Source organism: Poromitra crassiceps (genome assembly GCF_964638095.1).
Source record: "Poromitra crassiceps genome assembly, chromosome: 9".
Taxonomy (NCBI): domain Eukaryota; kingdom Metazoa; phylum Chordata; class Actinopteri; order Beryciformes; family Melamphaidae; genus Poromitra; species Poromitra crassiceps.
In genome coordinates, this window is record NC_139630.1 from 37,891,866 (window position 1) to 37,911,650 (window position 19,785).

Consider the following 19,785-nt stretch of genomic DNA (forward strand, 5'->3'; position numbering starts at 1 on the left):
GATTTCCCCAGCCGATCGCAATCATGGCGAGTGGAAGTATCAGCTCTTGTGTCATTTGAAGTGTGAAACTCTGCTACCACACCTCCTGCATCATCTCCCGGGTATGAGCTGAGCACATCAGTTCCAATAACTGGAAGCGCTTCATCTTTCCCCAGATGTAGGAAGTGCCTCTCATCTGTGATGAAGCAGACTTCATACGATCCCGAGTATGTATGATCATCATGGTGTGTAGCAGTCACCTTAGTCATGGGGGTCACATTCACTGGAGAGTCGTCATCTTGATATTTTTCATGCTGTATATCCTCACGCCCACATTCTGCTGTGCCTGTGTTCTCTGGGAACTCAAAAGACATTTTTTCACTGTGGTGGTTTGTCATCGTGAAGTCTGTCCTTGGTCGTTTGGGAGAGGGTGGCGAGGTAGGCTCGCTCTCAGTTTGCTGGCTGATAACTTCTCTGTGTGATGTTATCCATTCTCTTCTATATGCCAAGCCTATAATCAAAACAGCCTGAGTGTGAACACTGCATCTGAAGGCCACATGGCTGCAGATCAAGAATAGCTTTTATATATATATAAAAAAAACAATCGCCTCTATAACTGCTGTTATAACTGCTCTCAAATGCATAGCTTTGTTTTTGCTAAATAACAATTTCAAGTCAAACTTACACATTTGTGCTACAATCCATATTTCCATATGCATTAACAGACACATGCTTTATTATGAGTCCATTATAGCTACAGTGACTCACCTGAGACCAAAGCTGAGTCTCCAACGCATGAAAGGAATCCCACGGCGAACCTTCAAAGGGAAAATGGGACCCAACGGCATAATATTCAGTTAGTTGATTTACTACACCTGAACAGAACGTTACACAGCATGAAGTCTATTCAATATTCAGGATGCCAGGATGATACTTTAGCCGGGAGAATAGGAGATTACAAGACTTGCACTGTCACCCAATGCCACTTCTGCATTACTTCCCTCACTTTGTGACTGTATTCCAAAGAGTAGTCTCTTGTGGCAGCTAAAAGTGAGAATTCCATATTTATTTTGAGGGTGTAAAAATGTTTGGTTACGTTTTAGGTATTTAGTTGATGCTCATATAAATAAGTGAGCAGGTACAGTTTCTGTTACTGGGAAGACTATCGACACAGGCCACTCAGGCTGTCACACACACATGACATAGGGCATGTTTTAAATGTGTAAACCTGTATTTTCACGTGGGTTATTGTTTAAATTGTAATATTGTATCTGTGTATATTGTGTGTACAATATACTGAGTCTTTTTTTTTAACAATATACTGAGTCTAAACTAAATAACGTCACTGCTACCTTGTGTTGTCACCTGACCGGTGTTGTGCAGAATTCTGCATCCCCGCAGCGAATTGCATCCCCATCTTGCGGGAGCACGGCAAAATACAGTTTCAAAATGATATACCGGTAGGCTAATCTTCGTTGTGGGTGTTTAACATCAATTATGACATATAGTTTATGTACGTCATTTCACCCTATATGCTGTTTTGACTGGGTAGAGATGCAATTCGCGGCGGGGATGCAACATTCAGCATAACACCGGCTATGCTAGCTCCGTTGGAACTCGTTCTTTCGGCTAACTATGCTACCCTACTATAGCTAGCCGAAAGAAAGAGTTCCAACGGAGCTACGGCTATGCTAGCTTGTTAAATTATTCGCTAGCTTTGCTGATGATGACGCAAACCAGTAACGTTAACGACACGTTATAGCTCGCAAAGGCATTCATCTACTCGTTTTCCCTAGACATTAACCGCTAAACGTTACCATACTTTCATACAACGCTAGGTAAACTGAGTTCAGGTGGGACTAGTGCTACATCATGGTATTCCCTCCATCACGGTTGGTTAACTTTTTTGTAGTTTGAAGTAGTAATTTATGTCTCAATTCTGTATGTATCTACTAGCCTACTCACCTTTAAATGACGCGGCGTGTTCGTGATCGTGAGCTATCAAAGTAGCCTACGATGGTTAGCCAGTTTATGACAGCTATCAGTTCAGAGGTGATCTGCTCAGTCAGTGGGTCTGCTACCTGCGGTGACCATGGCGGTGACGGTATGTGCGCGTGCGGTGATGCTGACAATTAATCTGGCGCGAAATTATAGAGCTGTCTGCAATGGTCTGGCCACAGCGCGAGCATCATCCACTTTGCCTGTTGTTTATTCTGACCCTGATGGATTCCCATTACAAATGATCGGTTTAGAAGACGAGTGACTTGGCTCTGTGCTAAAATAGATTGAAAAAGTGCTTAATTGGCCGTGTTTTCAGCAGAATTTGGCACAGCATTGTGTCATTCTTGTCCTATTAGTGCTTTGCTTTGCTTCACTCTCAAGAGAGAGAGAGAGAGAGAGGGGGGAGAAAGAGAGAGGGAGGGAGGGAGAGAGAGAGGGAGAGAGGGAGAGAGAGAGAGAGAGAGAGAGGGAGAGAGAGAGAGAGAGAGAGAGAGAGAGAGAGAGAAAGAGAGAGAGAGGGAGGGAGGGAGAGAGAGAGAGAGAGAGAGAGAGATGCACACACTCTGTGGACTACAGTATCAGCAGCAGTGTGTTTTGTAGCATCCTGCAGACGGCACCGGTGACTTTTGTGCAGGCTGACTTTTCTCCTGCAAAGAAGAAAAGACAACATAAAGAACGAAGAAAACTAACATCTCCAGATCCAAGAGGGTCGAGAGAAGAGCAGCTTCCAGCGTTTGAATTGCGTCTTTCCCCCCCGTCCACGCAGGCTTTATCCAGTCACAACAGAGCGGACTTCTCCCGTTGACTTCGCACTCTCGCAAGGTAGGATGCTCTGTTTTAGGATTATTTTTATGCGTGGAAACAAAAACATACACATATTTTACGCATGGACTCATCGGGTTGTTTTATATAGACTTGCTGACATGTTGCATGTGTGTCCATTTACTTTCAAAAGATCAATTTATGGATTTATTGGCGGGATGAGTAAGAACTAACATTAAATTAAAGTAATGGATTAGCATATAATATCGCCTTTGCATCTCTGTTTGCATTACCATGCTTTGCACGCAAAACTACAGTTAATTAGCGTTAAATAAACAGGGTCTAGCTACTCTTGTCTCACTGCTTAACATGTATGAGGCTTTCGATGCAGTGGCAAAAGTGGAGAGACCGAGACGGATCGATTGGTCATCGGTGGCGATAATTGGCTCATCCACTCTGTGTGATGATCAATGCCGCTACTTTCTAGGTGTAGGCGTTTGGATAATGCGTGGGTGGGTGTGTTTTGATATGGCACGACGTGGTCTGATAGTTTTGGCACTGCTGCTGAATCTGATCCGTACGTGGTGCTGAGGCGGGGGAGAGAGAGGGGGTGGGGCTGCCGGGGGCAGGGCGGGGGGGTTAGGGCTCTCCTCAACCTACAGCATCCTCACCGGGAAGCACGTTATTCATTGCCACCACTGGGTTACTCGTTGCAAATGAAGACATGCCCACTTCTTAGACTGGCAAGCCACCAGATGTGCCACAGTACTGAATCAACCCCTTGATTGCAGCATCTTGTCCTCTCTGCTGGTGTGGTGCTCGGCTCAGCAGGGGCTATGCCTCTCAAGGTCATCATCCCCTGTTGGAAAACGATGGCAAAGGGACAGGGTGTTACGTAATACGCCTGTCTGGCTCAGGGGCAGATCTGCTGTTTGTTCACAAGACTGTAAAATTACTCATTTGACAATATAGCCTACCTTTTGCGTCTCTGACAGTCGACACCACAACGCCGATACGCAACAGTAGCCTGTGTGAGTGGTGTTATTTTGCATTGGCGTAGCCCCACTGGACCACAAGACAAAGGGCGGTCTGAAGTCAGCATGGGCGCAACGCACTGCAGACAGACCCCGCGTGCACGCTGTCCCAGACTGGGTGCTATGCGATGGTGATCCCATCTCCATCAAGCTATAATAAACCACTGGCATTGTAGCTGATTATGTAACGCTGGTCTCTTTTTTGGAGATGTGAGTAACGGATGCATAAAATCAAGATGAACAATTACATTTTCAGTGCCGAGGGTGTCCCTCTGCATCCCCCCTCAAATCACACCGTTTTCTTGTACATTGTCCTCTTTTGCAATGATTTACAGCATGATTCTTCTTATTCACCTTTTCCTAGTAGTGCACTTGACTTTCCCCTCTATCGTGTATGAAAATGTACCTGTGTAGGGTGGGAAATGGAGAAGGAATTTCAAAATCGCCTCTGGCCTGACTATCTCAATCCAGCACTCGTTGATGGCTAGGAGCACACAGACACAGGTTTTGTTCACAGTCACAAAGATTGTTTTTATTGCGTTTCTCATTATTAGATGGTTAATATGGTGGCGTGTGACAAAGGAGGCATTAGTGAATTACAGGAATTGAAAATGTGGAAAGTTTGATATATTGCCACAGGAATTAAAAGTATGGAAGAGGAAGTTGATAATTATCAGGTCTTGAAAATTTGAGAAATTGCACAAAAGAGGGCACTGTGTTGCTCAAGTCCGATACACATATAGTGATATTTGTTGTTGTGAGGCTGCAGCATTATGTTCAGCTATAGAGTCTAGTGGCCTATCAAATCACTCGGCTCATACCAGTGGGTATCAGGTTGAATGCAAGCCAAAATTTGCAAAGGTCTGGAAAACCCTGTGTTAAACCTGTCTTATTTCGTCACAGACGACAGACCACGCCTGCACGGCAGCCAGTACACACACACACACACACACACACACACACACACACACACACGCATGCAGAAGGACTGAAATGCTTTTGGAGGCACCAGGAAATTTGTCCTCCTCCATTTATCCAATCCTGGCTGGCTCGTCCTTCCTCCTTGGTCTGGCCAGGAGGACCAGGACCAACTTCTTCCAAACCGCCGCTGGTCAGAAGATGATTTTGCATATTTTTGGGGGTGGGGGGATGGGGGGTCATATTGATGTTATGGAGGAAACCCCAGCGGAGCACGGGGAGAACATGCAAAGTTCACACAGAAAAGCCTTTTTCACAAGACTAGGCATCTTGTGCGCTACCTGCGCTCGATTCCTAGGTTTGCCCGCTGCATGGGCTCGCTAGCGTGGCCGCTGCGCGGCCTCGCCCGCCCTGCAGCTCAGCGAGCTGGCCCTGCAGCTCGCATAAGCAGCTTGCCCGCTGAGCGGCCTCGCCCACGCTGCAGCTCGACCGCTGTGCGGGTTCACTTGCTCTTATGACATAACTGATGATGTCACAACTTCGCATCACTGATGAGATCGCAATTGCTCTTATGACATCACTAATGATGTCACAATTCCTATGACATCATCAGTGATGTCACTCACAACGCACAATTGCTCAAATGACATCACTGATGACATCACACACTCACAATACAAATAAATGCACATTCAGTCTATCTCTCTTTCTATCACACACACACACACACACACACACACACACACACATGCAGAAGGACTGAAATGGATGGCAAGGCTCAAGGCTGTGATGTATGTTGTGCCCGCAGCTCTCCTGGGACACATCTGTCTGGTGCTGTAGCTGCTGTCTTGGGGCTCCTTCCATCTTGGGGCGGCTGTGGCTCAGGAGGTAGAGCGTGTCGTCCACTAACCAGAAGGTCGGTGGTTCAATCCCCGGCTTCTCCAGTCCGCATGTTGAAGTGTCCTTGGGCAAGACACTGAACCCCAAATTGCTTCATATAAATGCAGTCCATTTACCATTTACCATCTTGACTGACAGCCTGTGTTATAACAGAAAAGGGTTTGCAACTTGCTGTCAGAGTGGATTGCTTCCGCTGGCTGTGTCGGTGCCTCAGTGAGAGACTCTTCTCACACCTGATCATGGCTGAGCACTTAAGCCATATAGGTTACAGGGGTCAAACTCGGAGGGGACACCTTCGTTGAATGTTTAATACTGTGTTAAAAAAAAGTAATTTTAACCGTTAGATGACTTTGTGTTTGTTGATGTAAAACTGATTTACAAATGATTTTTCACATTTATTTCACACTTTCTGTGGAAGTAGCAGCCGTTTTATGCTGCACTGATCCGCCGCTGCTAACAGAGTACAGTATTTGAGTATTTTATTTGTCGCTGTCGTCGGGTGAAAACCTCTTGACGCCAGTTTTGGTGATTTTCTTTTTCTAAACTAAAGGAGGAACAGATAAAGGATAAAGACTAAAGGATCACAAGGGCATTGACCAATTGAATGGAGTCCAAAAAAATGCTTAGTGGTCAAGTCAAACACAAGGCTGTCATTTTTTTAGTCCCTGAAAAGTTGACATTTTGGAGATGCAAGATTTTCACCAGACAGCAGTGATATACTATGGAAACACTTTTGTACACCCCAGCTGATTGAATTCTCAATATGACTCAGAATATAATTCTGTGTCATGCCCAAATAAGAGTATCACTAAGATCTATCGGACATAATAGTCTGGATGGAAAAACCTTGTTCCGAGTCTTCTGGTGTCGATGCAAAAATATCTGCTCGGGTAGGCATTTGATTGGCTGCACATCGGGCACGTCGTGGGATTAAGGTGGGCAAAAAGTCCAACAGTTTAAGATTAGCTAACAAGCTAACGCTAAGCTACTGATGTTATCAGACATGATAGACATTAAAATTATGAATCAGGGTTAGGGTTAGGGGTTAGTTTTGGTTAGGGTTAGACCCCGTTGTGGACGCCGAGCCGAGCACTTTCAGTAGGGTGAACAGAATCCGTAAGACGAGTAGATTCTGTACCTACACCGGCTATGGGCGGAAGACCCATACGGCATCCGCCCGGAACCAAACTGCTGTACTCCAGGAAAATATTCCGCTCAATCCTTGTGTTCATCTGTTCTGTTCATAAAACATGGGCGATGCGAGTATCTAGCTACGGCAAAAGCTAAAAAACAAACAAAGAAACAACTAAAACCAAATAATGGCATCAGCGCCTGACACACCCGTCAAAACGGTCAAATGGGGGAACGAAAACACTGTGGCACACAAAGCGGAAGATCCACTGGAAGACGGGGGGCGGGTCTTCCTGCCTGTAGTAATGCGGACCAGTCTCTCTCTGCTCTGAGTCCATGTTCACATTACAGGCAAATCCGATTTGCTGCTAAAGTCATTCATCATCATTATCTTGATTGGTTTCCCAAATCTGATTTGGGAGTGTGTCCGCACTGCCACAAATCTGATTTGGGCAAGTGTTCAAGTCGGATCTGTGTGTCCAGAGACCTCCATATGTGGTTTGGGACAAGTGACACAAATCAGACTTGGAGCGTCCAGACTCATAAAAACCAATCTGGATAGAATCATTAATAGGTCACTAAAGTTCACAAATCAGCTTTGGCCTCCTAGTCTGAACATGGTCATACTAGTCTGCTTACAGTGCAGTTACATCTATTAGGGCCTCCAGGTGTAGCAGAAGAAGTTGGTAATGATTCAGGAGCCACTGAGTGAAACAAGGGCCTCTGGATAAATGTCCCTGAATCTTATGCTACTGTGGCTTTATGTAGTGAAGTGTCTCACCTCACCAAACGGCCAGATCATTCTCAGCAGACCTCCCATGATGATATCCACTGTCAATGTGGACAGTATTGTAATCAAGGCTTCCTAAGTGGACTGTCTGGTTTCCAGTTTCCTGCTCATGTTTTTTTCGTACCAAGGCGCAAAGAATGCTGCTTTGATTTGTATGAAATGAAGAATTCAGGTGTTAAAATAGCATTTGAAATGTAATATGAGGGCTAGATGAGATGACACACACATCATTACACAGTCCCCAAAAAATGCTAGTAATCCTTTGTTAATCAATCTTAGTTTGTTCCTGTGTGACATTCCTCAGCAGCTGTTCGGTCAGATATCTTTTGCTCAGTCTCGGTCGCTCAGCGCTCTGTGAGCATCAGGTGTGTCTGGAGCCTTGAGGGCCTCAGCTGATAGTGAGGGCATCCGTCCAGTGTGTGTGTGGTCCCCAGAGGACCAGGCTGTCCATTTCCAAGGACAGAGAGCGGCCATGGCAGTTCATACATCAGGCAGAGTGGCATCCGACCTGGAGCTGCCAGGGAGGCGCTCAGCCACTGCCAGGCTTATTGGATGGCTTTGTATTCGTGGTTTTTGGATATTGGATAGGCTGCTTCGATCTCTCGCTCTCTCTCCTTTCTCTCTCTCTCTCTCTCTCTCTCTCTCTCTCTCTCTCTCTCTCTCTCTGTCTCTCTCTCTCTCTCTCTCTATGTCTCTGTCTCTCTCTCTGTCTCTCTCTCTCTCTCTCTCTCTCTGTCTCTCTCTCTCTCTATGTCTCTGTCTCTCTCTCTCTCTGTCTCTGTCTCTCTTTCTCTCTCACTGTCTCTGTCTCTCTTTCTCTCTCTTTCTCTCTCACTGTCTCTGTCATTCTCTGCTTATGGAAGTGTGGATTTTCATCTCTACCTCTCATAAGCCATGAAATGAAATGAAATGAAATGGGATTGTGTTTTCTTCTGAAATGGGTGCAGTGTTGCGTCAATGAATAATCATCATCTCTTAGCAGAGGGTGATGGGAAATCCACATAAGCAAATGAAATAACCTGAAGTCATGTTACAATGTGAATAGGCTTATATCAGTGAATTTATTGTTTTATGTGTTTGTAGGCAGTGTAGGGGCCCAATTAATTCATACAGTATGGCCTTTGTTTTTCATGAACCAAGCCATTGGTGAACTTGTAGATGAGTCGGGGAGAAAAGCAGGACCTCTGCTTTATTTTGTATTCAGAAAAGAATGACATGCATGTAAATACAAAACAAACAAAGACTTGAGACAGATGGTTCCCAAACGGGGGTCCAGGGACTCCCTGGGGTCCTTGAGAGGGTTCCAAGGGGCCCTAGCAAAATGAGGAATAATTTACTTGCACCTTTCATTTATTTGACGTTAACAGGAGGAATGGATTTGTAAGATGATTTATTCTGTCTGGTTTCACTCAGACAAAACAGATCCACCAACCCAGCTCCCCCCCCCACCCCACCTCCCCAGGCCTGTGGATTGGGGCTCATGTGGGGAAAATAGACAATGTTCCTTCATAATAAAACAATACAAACCCTATTCTCACTTCAGCACAATCCCATCCGGATGGAGGCTTAAGAAACACTCTTGAAAGTGAACCATGGAGCAGCATGCTGCCAGCGTACATGACAGCCGTCTGTCTGTCTGTCTGTCTGTCTGTCTGTCTGTCCCTCACTCCATCTGCAGCCTCACAGCCACCTCACATTACAAAGACTTCAGACCTAAACAAGACATCTGCAGCCTCACAGCCACCTCACATTACAAAGACTTCAGACCTAAACAAGACATCTGCAGCCTCACAGCCACCTGACATTACAAATACTTCAGACCTAAACAAGACATCTGCAGCCTCACAGCCACCTGACATTACAAAGACTTCAGGCCTAAACAAGACATCTGCAGCCTCACAGCCACCTGACATTACAAAGACTTCAGGCCTAAACAAGACATCTGCAGCCTCACAGCCACCTCACATTACAAAGACTTCAGACCTAAACAAGACATCTGCAGCCTCACAGCCTCCTGACATTACAAAGACTTCAGACCTAAACAAGACATCTGCAGCCTCACAGCCACGTGACATTACAAAGACTTCAGGCCTAAACAAGACATCTGCAGCCTCACAGCCTCCTGACATTACAAAGACTTCAGACCTAAACAAGACATCTGCAGCCTCACAGCCACGTGACATTACAAAGACTTCAGGCCTAAACAAGACATCTGCAGCCTCACAGCCACGTGACATTACAAAGACTTCAGGCCTAAACAAGACATCTGCAGCCTCACAGCCTCCTGACATTACAAAGACTTCAGACCTAAACAAGACATCTGCAGCCTCACAGCCACGTGACATTACAAAGACTTCAGGCCTAAACAAGACATCTGCAGCCTCACAGCCACGTGACATTACAAAGACTTCAGGCCTAAACAAGACATCTGCAGTCTCACAGCCTCCTGACATTACAAAGACTTCAGACCTAAACAAGACATCTGCAGCCTCACAGCCACCTGACATTACAAAGACTTCAGACCTAAACAAGACATCTGCAGCCTCACAGCCTCCTGACATTACAAAGACTTCAGGCCTAAACAAGACATCTGCAGCCTCACAGCCTCCTGACATTACAAAGACTTCAGGCCTAAACAAGACATCTGCAGCCTCACAGCCTCCTGACATTACAAAGACTTCAGGCCTAAACAAGACATCTGCAGCCTCACAGCCTCCTGACATTACAAAGACTTCAGGCCTAAACAAGACATCTGCAGCCTCACAGCCAGCTAACATTACAAAGACTTCAGACCTAAACAAGACATCTGCAGCCTCACAGCCACCTCACATTACAAAGACTTCAGACCTAAACAAGACATCTGCAGCCTCACAGCCACGTGACATTACAAAGACTTCAGAACTAAACAAGACATCTGCAGCCTCACAGCCTCCTCACATTACAAAGACTTCAGACCTAAACAAGACATCTGCAGCCTCACAGCCACCTGACATTACAAAGACTTCAGACCTAAACAAGACATCTGCAGCCTCACAGCCACGTGACATTACAAAGACTTCAGACCTAAACAAGACATCTGCAGCCTCACAGCCACCTGACATTACAAAGACTTCAGGCCTAAACAAGACATCTGCAGCCTCACAGCCACCTGACATTACAAAGACTTCAGGCCTAAACAAGACATCTGCAGCCTCACAGCCTCCTGACATTACAAAGACTTCAGGCCTAAACAAGACATCTGCAGCCTCACAGCCTCCTGACATTACAAAGACTTCAGACCTAAACAAGACATCTGCAGCCTCACAGCCTCCTCACATTACAAAGACTTCAGACCTAAACAAGACATCTGCAGCCTCACAGCCTCCTCACATTACAAAGACTTCAGGCCTAAACAAGACATCTGCAGCCTCACAGCCTCCTCACATTACAAAGACTTCAGACCTAAACAAGACATCTGCAGCCTCACAGCCTCCTGACATTACAAAGACTTCAGACCTAAACAAGACATCTGCAGCCTCACAGCCACGTGACATTACAAAGACTTCAGGCCTAAACAAGACATCTGCAGCCTCACAGCCTCCTGACATTACAAATACCTCAGACCTAAACAAGACATCTGCAGCCTCACAGCCACCTGACATTACAAAGACTTCAGAACTAAACAAGACATCTGCAGTCTCACAGCCTCCTGACATTACAAAGACTTCAGGCCTAAACAAGACATCTGCAGCCTCACAGCCTCCTGACATTACAAATACTTCAGACCTAAACAAGACATCTGCAGCCTCACAGCCACCTGACATTACAAAGACTTCAGAACTAAACAAGACATCTGCAGTCTCACAGCCACCTGACATTACAAAGACTTCAGGCCTAAACAAGCCATCTGCAGCCTCACAGCCACCTGACATTACAAAGACTTCAGGCCTAAACAAGACATCTGCAGCCTCACAGCCTCCTCACATTACAAAGACTTCAGACCTAAACAAGACATCTGCAGCCTCACAGCCTCCTCACATTACAAAGACTTCAGACCTAAACAAGACATCTGCAGCCTCACAGCCTCCTCACATTACAAAGACTTCAGACCTAAACAAGACATCTGCAGCCTCACAGCCTCCTCACATTACAAAGACTTCAGACCTAAACAAGACATCTGCAGCCTCACAGCCTCCTCACATTACAAAGACTTCAGACCTAAACAAGACATCTGCAGCCTCACAGCCACCTGACATTACAAAGACTTCAGGCCTAAACAAGACATCTGCAGCCTCACAGCCACCTGACATTACAAAGACTTCAGACCTAAACAAGACATCTGCAGCCTCACAGCCACCTGACATTACAAAGACTTCAGACCTAAACAAGACATCTGCAGCCTCACAGCCTCCTCACATCACAAAGACTTCAGGCCTAAACAAGCCAGATTGGCAGCGATACCGCCCGCCCATCCCTTTGTGGTCCCTTTGCCTTTGCACACAAAACGGAATTCATGAAATGTCTCAGCAGGGAGAAAGTGTACAAATGTTCTCAAAGTCTAACCATGTTTTTGTAATTATGGTAATTGGGGTTGCTTAATGATCTAATCAAGGCCCAAGTGCCAGTAAAGCAGCAGTGGCGCCGTGCAGATAGATCAGCTAGACACAGAGACAGCTGGATGCAAGTAGCTGCCAGCAGAGAAGTTACGGGTGGGGACTAGGTATGGGAATTGATATGAAAAAAAATTAGAGATGAGATCTGGAGCAAACAGTCAATTTTAGCAAATTTAACAGGGGGATATATGATGCCATTATAGATTCTGCTCATCAGTCCGATTCTTTATCGATTCCTGATCAAATTTCTTTTGTGGAGAAAAGAGTAGGCCTACACAGGTTTTGAACATCAATGCAGCTGTTTCATTATCTCTTGAGTCACTTAACAGTGTAGAGATTATCTGCCTAATAACATTTGAAAGGATCTTAAAAGGATATAACATGTGACAACATATTGCTGGTATTTCCACCCTCAAAATCGGATCATTTTACAGACGTTACAAGTAGCACCGTTGTCATCTTTCTTCTTGAAATGAATCGACGCTTTGGACCGTTCCTTCCTCTCCGCCATGACTCCTTACATGTGACCACTTACCAGGAGCGTAGATGCAGAGTTTGACGTCATTGACGCATGAGTTTTTGTAATGCGCAACTGTGAGAAGAACATGCCAGCATCGATAAAAGGAATTGGTAACCTCTGAGGCATACGATTCTGAGTAATTGGACAATTTGGAACTGGTTCTAAATGGTTCTGGTGTCCCCTTCCCCATCCCTAGGAGGGACAATAAATGCCACAACACACTTGGGATCCACAAAAAAGCCACAGCGGACCAACTACTTGAACATGGTTTGACGTTATCTTCACCGTTCCCTCTGCGCCAACTGTCCAAAATGTCAACATTCGAAGAGTTTCATTTGACCATGAGAGTTGCAAAATGTGATCCAACGTTTCAAAAGTATAACATGACTGTTATTATAAGATGTGACAGTTTTCCGGTGCTTTGTATTGCACTGCATCTGTTTTGAAGCTTATTTTTAGATGAAGCTTTGGCTGCAGATTTGCTGTTCTCTAGAAATTGCAGCTTTTCAGGCCCGATGAGTCAGACAGACTTCCAGGTTCAAAACACCTATTTAAAGAGGCACAGCTTTACGTTCTGTGTTCAATCGAAAAAATACCCATCGTAATTAATTGTGTGTGTGTGTGTGTGTGTGTGTGTGTGTGTGTGTGTGTGTGTGTGTGTGTGTACGTGTGCGTGTGTGTGCGCGTGTGTGTGCCCTGTGCCATCCTTCTCGGCAGACAAAATGGGGAAAACGAACAGCAAGCTGACCCCCGAAGTGATGGAGGATCTGGTGAAGAGTACGGAGTTTAACGAACACGAGCTGAAGCAATGGTACAAGGGTTTCCTGAAGGACTGTCCCACCGGACGGCTCAACCTGGAGGAGTTCCAGCAGCTCTATGTCAAGGTCGGTCTCCGCTCACACGCGCATGCACGCACACGCACGCACGCACGCTCACACATCCACCCACATACACACACGCACGCACGCACACACCCACGCACGCACACACACACACACACGCACGCACACACGCACCCACACACACACACACACACACACACACACACACACACACACACACACACACACACACACACAGTTATTTATTATAGGAAACGGAGAGGAATAGAATTCAGTGGGCCAGACTAGAATAGAAAACAAAATATAAGTTGCATAGAGCTCTGTGTAGAGCATTTGATAGCAGTAGCAGTGGTAGGGTTTTTCCTGGCTCAGAATTGGCCTCATTGTCGGCAATTAAGGAGCAATGTGTTTTCACACCAAGTTTCGGGCATAAAGTCATTTCGCTGTACAAATTGATATAGTAAAAAATGCTTGATATTGAGTTGGCGTGCCGTGTAGTCAGAGTGGTCCTGATCTCAAATATATCAGTCATTGTCAGAACTTATAGAACAATGCGTTTTTGCAGCACCCCAAGTTTTAGAAAAGGAAGCCGTTTGAAGGTACAAAAATGTGGGACTTTAACTTCTCAAAAATAATACAGTAAAAATGCATGATTTTGCAGTCAGGGTTGTCCTGAATATATCAGTCATGGGGGGAGGGTGGGGGGGGAATTACTCTATGCAGGAAAAACCCTGAGTGGTACGTACGTACTAGCAGTGAGTTACGTATAGGAGTAGTACTAGTTGTTGTAGTAGTAGCAGCAGCAGCAGAATCATTAGCAGAAGTAGTGTCACATATGAGCTATTATTAGCACAAAATTGTCAGCAGACCAACAAAATGCATTCTCAGTCGGTGTTCCCCAAATTCTTTATTAACAGGGTTGGTGGGGGGTCCCCTGAATATATTGTGTATCAGCAGCACCACAGCGTTATTAATTTGCTACCTGATTTAAGCAGGCATCCTGCCATGTTCTCATTCAGCCCTCCTGTATCTGGGCAGAAAACCAACATCAAGCTCTCACATGATTATCTGTTCATGCTAATGTGCAGCCGACTGTATGTCATCATTACCTCTGATATAGATTTGTGAATGGATTTATAGAGAGCCAAAGTCACACCCACTTCCGGGTTAGGCATACTCACCAAGAGATTTCATCCGCCATTTACTTTTTCCCATAGACATTTCATAAAAGGCTTATAAAATTTGTTGTACTTGGTCAAACCAAACGACTCAAATATGAGACCATAGAACATTTCACTCGGACCAAAACATTTAAAAAAAAATGCAGTTTTTTTGTTGTTGGTCTGAGTGAAATGTTTTACAAAATGTCTATGGGAAAATAAATGCTAGATGAAATGAAATGAAACTTTCCCATGCTGAAACAGGAAGTGACGTCGACTTTGGCTCTCTATTCTAAGTGAATTCATTCACTCACTCATTCATTCATTCACTCACTCATTCACTCATTCACTCATTCATTCATGTACATGTAAAACAGGGAGGGACACAGATAGAAATAGAATAATGATAATCTCATAATGAAAGAAATTATGATAGTACGATATAGCAATAAAATGGCTATTAGACTTAAATATAGACTTAATCCAAATATTGACTTAATAATACATTATACTAACTAATATTCATAGTACTGCTGCGTTTGTTACTGCTACTACTGCTACTACAACAATTACTATATAAAATAGTGAATGAAAAGGACAGTAGAAAGTACTTGCGCGTATCAGATTACGATGGTGGTATGGACACAATTAAGTGGAAATTAAACTCGGAATTATAGGCGCTGTTAGGCTGCTTTAATCAAAATCTGCTGCTAATCTGATACGCTCTTAACACTTGGTTGTAATCTGTCCCTCCCTCACTGAGTTACAACAGGCTTATCTCCACATCAGGCTCCCTTGTATCCTTAAACGAAGCCGACTTCGCAAGAGGCGGCGACAAGCCGCGCTTCCTGAATCGTGTAAGAATAGCCGATATTAATCTTTGATCAGGAAATGCCTCGTCGTCTCATAACCAGAGGGGCTGCACAGTTACATCTCATAAGCAGAGAGGCTGCACAAACCCGCTGAACCCCACTCGTGATAGGGATTGGGGATTGCAATTATTTCCCATGAACGAGGAATTCCCAGTAAGCGCGGGTCATAAGCTTGCGTTGATTAAGTCCCTGCCCTTTGTACACACCGCCCGTCGCTACTACCGATTGGATGGCTTAAGGCCTAAACATGGTCGTCCGTCAGAGCCTCGCCCCGCCCTCCCCGTGTGACGGCGGGTGGAGCGCCATCCTACGGGGAGGGGCCGCCGTCGGCTGACGGGGGCTGCTCGAAAATGTGACTTCACGGCGACGATACGTGCGTGACGACAGCTGCAGGAGAGTTGTGATTGGCCGTTGCCTTGGCTCTTCGTCGTAAAGTCGCCTTTCAAAGCATGATGTTAGATTATAACGAACTAGTTGTGTGGCTTAGCCTTCCCAAATGTTGAGGGTCGTTTTTTAGAATTTAATACATAGAATTGGGAACGTTACATTCAATTTCATTCAGACTGCCTGGCACACAATCTCCGCCATTTTCACACGGAGCTTCCACAGGAGGGAGGGAGGGAGGGCGTAGTGGCGTCCGAGCATGTAGGGCTCGCTGGCGCCGCCAGACGGCGAGACGGCTCCAATTCGAGGCGGACGGACGACCATGTTTAGGCCTTTAGTGAGGACCTCGGATCGGCCCCTGCCGGGGTCGGTCACGGCCCTGCCGGGGTCGGTCACGGCCCTGGCGGGGTCGGTCACGGCCCTGGCGGAGCGCTGAGAAGAGGTTCAAACTTGACAGTTACATCTCATAAGCAGAGGGGCTGCACAGTTACATCTCATAAGCAGAGGGGCTGCACACACTTACATAAGACGAGCGCGGGCGCCGAGGTCTTGGGCACGCTTCCTTCTAAACGCCATCAGAGCTCACGCTCCAGTCGAGGAAATGGGCGCCAAGGAAACAAAGCAACGACAAAAAAAGGGATAAACCACATCTGTCAACAGTCAACACCACAAATGACATTTTCCATTTGGATCAATTTGTCTCACGTAAAACCTTATACTGAAAATAGCAATCCTTTTCAAATTGAACTACAAAAATAACCTATACTCCCGGGAAATAAGGGCGAGTTGGCAGCTGTGATGAACTGATACACGCGCACACAAAGATCTGATGGAATATCCCCGAAAATCTCGTTACGACGCAATACGTATGACGGCGCACGAGCAACAGCGGGAGGGAAATCTGCAGCTCGCATCCAAAGGGGTCTTGTAGGCTGCTAAATCCGATTACTGATGTATCCTATTGTGTTTCCAGGCAACAGTGTATCAGTGAGAGGGATTCTATTTAAATACAGACGGCTGATAAGTGGGGAAACGGTCTGCCCCGACCTCACATTAGAGGGACAGATAGTTCCTGTGAAGAGTGACTGGGGGCGGGGGGAGACTGAGTGACTGTGTGTGCTGGGGGGGGGGGGGGGGAGACTGAGTGACTGTGTGCGCTGGGGGGGGGGGGGGAGACTGAGTGACTGTGTGTGCTGGGGGGGGGGGGGGAGACTGAGTGACTGTGTGCGCTGGGGGGGGGGGGGAGACTGAGTGACTGTGTGCGCTGGGGGGGGGGAGACAGACAGAACAGCCGTGTGGGCGTCAGTGAAAGCGAGGAGGGGAGAGAGAGGGGAAAAGGAAAAGTAAGCGAGCCAAAGAAAGTGTGCTTGCATTATTGATTAGTCATTAGATCAAATACAGTGGTACAATGGAGCGATAGGATGTGAGTTCTGTGTGGGTGGGTGGATGACCCTCCCTCCGTGTGCACGCATCCATGAGATAAGCTCAGTTCGCCTTACACCTGTGTACTGAGATGGGGGATGGTTGATCTCTGGCTTGTGTCGTCTCTTCTCCTCCCTCCCTTTCTCTCTCTCTCTCTCTCCCTCCCTCTCTCTCTCTCCCCCCTCTCTCTCTCTTTCCCCTCTCTCTCCCTCCCTCTCTCTCCCCCCCCCCCCTCTCTCTCTCTTTAGTTTCTACCCTCCTGCTTTTGTTAGCATGCCTTCAGATCCTGTCCACATTCACACACACTAGTGCACCTGTGCCAATTGTCCAGATGCCTTTTGTGTGCCAGTGTGCTAAACGCAGTATTACCGCTCCACTCGGCTACCTTCCTGGAGTTAGTGTACTGTTTTACCTACGTAGACACAGACACACACTGTTCCCACTCCCTTTGTAGGAGTAATCATCACCCAAGCTGTGAAAAGAGAGAGAGAGAGAGAGGGACAAAGTGATGAAGACAGGGAGGGAGATAGAGAGAGAGAGAGGCCAGAGAGAGAGAGAGAGAGAGAGAGAGAGAGAGAGGCCAGAGAGAGAGAGAGAGAGAGAGAGGCCAGAGAGAGAGAGAGAGAGAGAGAGGCCAGAGAGAGAGAGGGAGAGAGAGAGAGGCCAGAGAGAGAGAGAGAGAGAGAGAGGCCAGAGAGAAAGAGGGACAAAGTGATGAGACAGGGAGGGAGAGAGAGAGAGAGAGAGAGACAAAGTGATGAAGACAGGGAGGGAGAGAGAGAGAGAGAGAGAGAGAGGGACAAAGTGATGAAGACAGGGAGGGAGAGAGAGAGAGAGAGAGAGAGAGAGAGACAAAGTGATGAAGACAGGGAGGGAGAGAGAGAGAGAGAGAGAGAGAGAGAGAGAGACAAAGTGATGAAGACAGGGAGGGAGAGAGAGAGAGAGACAAAGTGATGAAGACAGGGAGGGAGAGAGAGAGAGAGAGAGAGAGGGACAAAGTGATGAAGACAGGGAGGGAGAGAGAGAGGCCAGTGAAGATGAGAAAGAGAGGAAGACAAAAGGCAGACAGAGAGAGAGAGAGAGAGAGAGAGGGGCCAGTGAAGATGAGAAAGAGAGGAAGACAAAAGGCAGACAGAGAAAGAGAGAGAGAGAGAGAGAGAGAGAGAGTGGGCGCAGCTCAGCATGTCGGTTGGAAATAATGGGTGTGCATATCTAAGGCCACATCTGTGATATTCAGATTTGCTGCTGGGCTGTAGTTTATATAATGTTGCTTTGTGTGCTTTGTAACCGCTATTACTGCTCTTAATGGCTTCCTATGATCGTGGCTGGCGAGGAAAGCGAGGAATCTGTGTGTGTGTGTGTGTGTGTGTGTGTGTGTGTGTGTGTGTGTGTGTGTGTGTGTGTGTGTGTGTGTGTGTGTGTCCTTTGCATATGTTGACAACCAACTCTGATCTACTTCAAAAATGTAAATTCTGTCATCATCTACTGATCCTCATGCCAAATGAAACACAGGGGAAATGTGTTGGAAGTCCAGCCTCCTCCAACACAACTGCAGTCAATGGGGACGTTCTGTAGAGTTCCAAAACAAGAACAGCACAACAATCACACTGGGAATAGAAACACCTATACACCGTTATTTGTTGCAAGTCAATCAGCTGTAGTTTTGCAGATTTGCACTAAAAGATGGTGTAAATATAGGTATTTTTGGAACTGTGAAGAACTGGTCCCCACTGACTCCAGTTGGTTTGGAGAAGGCTGCTATGGAGTTGTGCTCTCAAGTTTGGCAACCTCCCTGTGCGTTATATATGGGCAGACATCACCTGTTTTTCAACTGGCATGAGGAGAGGATAACAGAATTTTTGGGTAAACTATTCCTTGCAATGCCAACAAAATGTATCCCACGCGCTCACCTGGTAGAACACGTACCACAAAGGCTTGGTCCTTTGTGCAGCAGACCCGGGTTCAAATCCGACTTGTGGTCCTTTAGCGCAGGGGTTCCCAACCTTTTTTGTGCCGCGGACCGGTAGATAGAGGGGAAAAAAAGTTGCGGACCGGTTGTCAATTTTAATAATATATATATATATAGGCTATATATATATTTTTTTTTTAATAAACATAGGCTATAATATTATAGGCTGTGTGGTAGTTGAAAGATAGTTTCAAGTTGACATTTATTTATGTTTGTAGTTTGTAAACAAAAATATCCCATAGGCCATATCTTTGTCAAATCACTGTGGGTGCTGTCACAATGTCTGCAAGATGAGTATCTTGTCTTGTCAGACTTGTTAATGTTCACAAATCTTGACTAAACTATCCAATATCGTCAGAATGACTGACTGATGACTGACTGACTGACTGACTTGCCTTATAATGCCAATTCCAGACAGTGATATAAAAAACGGAGGAGGAGTTTCCATGACAATTCACACTCAAGCGTTTTCATGCCACAGTGTGTGAAATGTCTCATCCCTGACACGC

At 46.0% G+C, this 19,785-nt stretch overlaps 1 protein-coding gene across 2 annotated transcripts in view; it reads left to right on the forward strand.

Moving 5' to 3' along the window:
- Nucleotides 1-13,349: 13,349 nt before the first annotated feature.
- vsnl1a (visinin-like 1a) overlaps nt 13,350-19,785 on the forward strand; it is a gene marked incomplete at both ends in the record, with an annotated part of 42,428 nt that continues 35,992 nt past the window's right edge. For both annotated transcript variants that reach the window (XM_083642598.1, XM_083642599.1), the window contains one exon: nt 13,350-13,511. In XM_083642598.1, coding sequence (XP_083498724.1) covers nt 13,350-13,511 — 162 coding nt within the window. The remainder of the gene's footprint in view (nt 13,512-19,785) is intronic.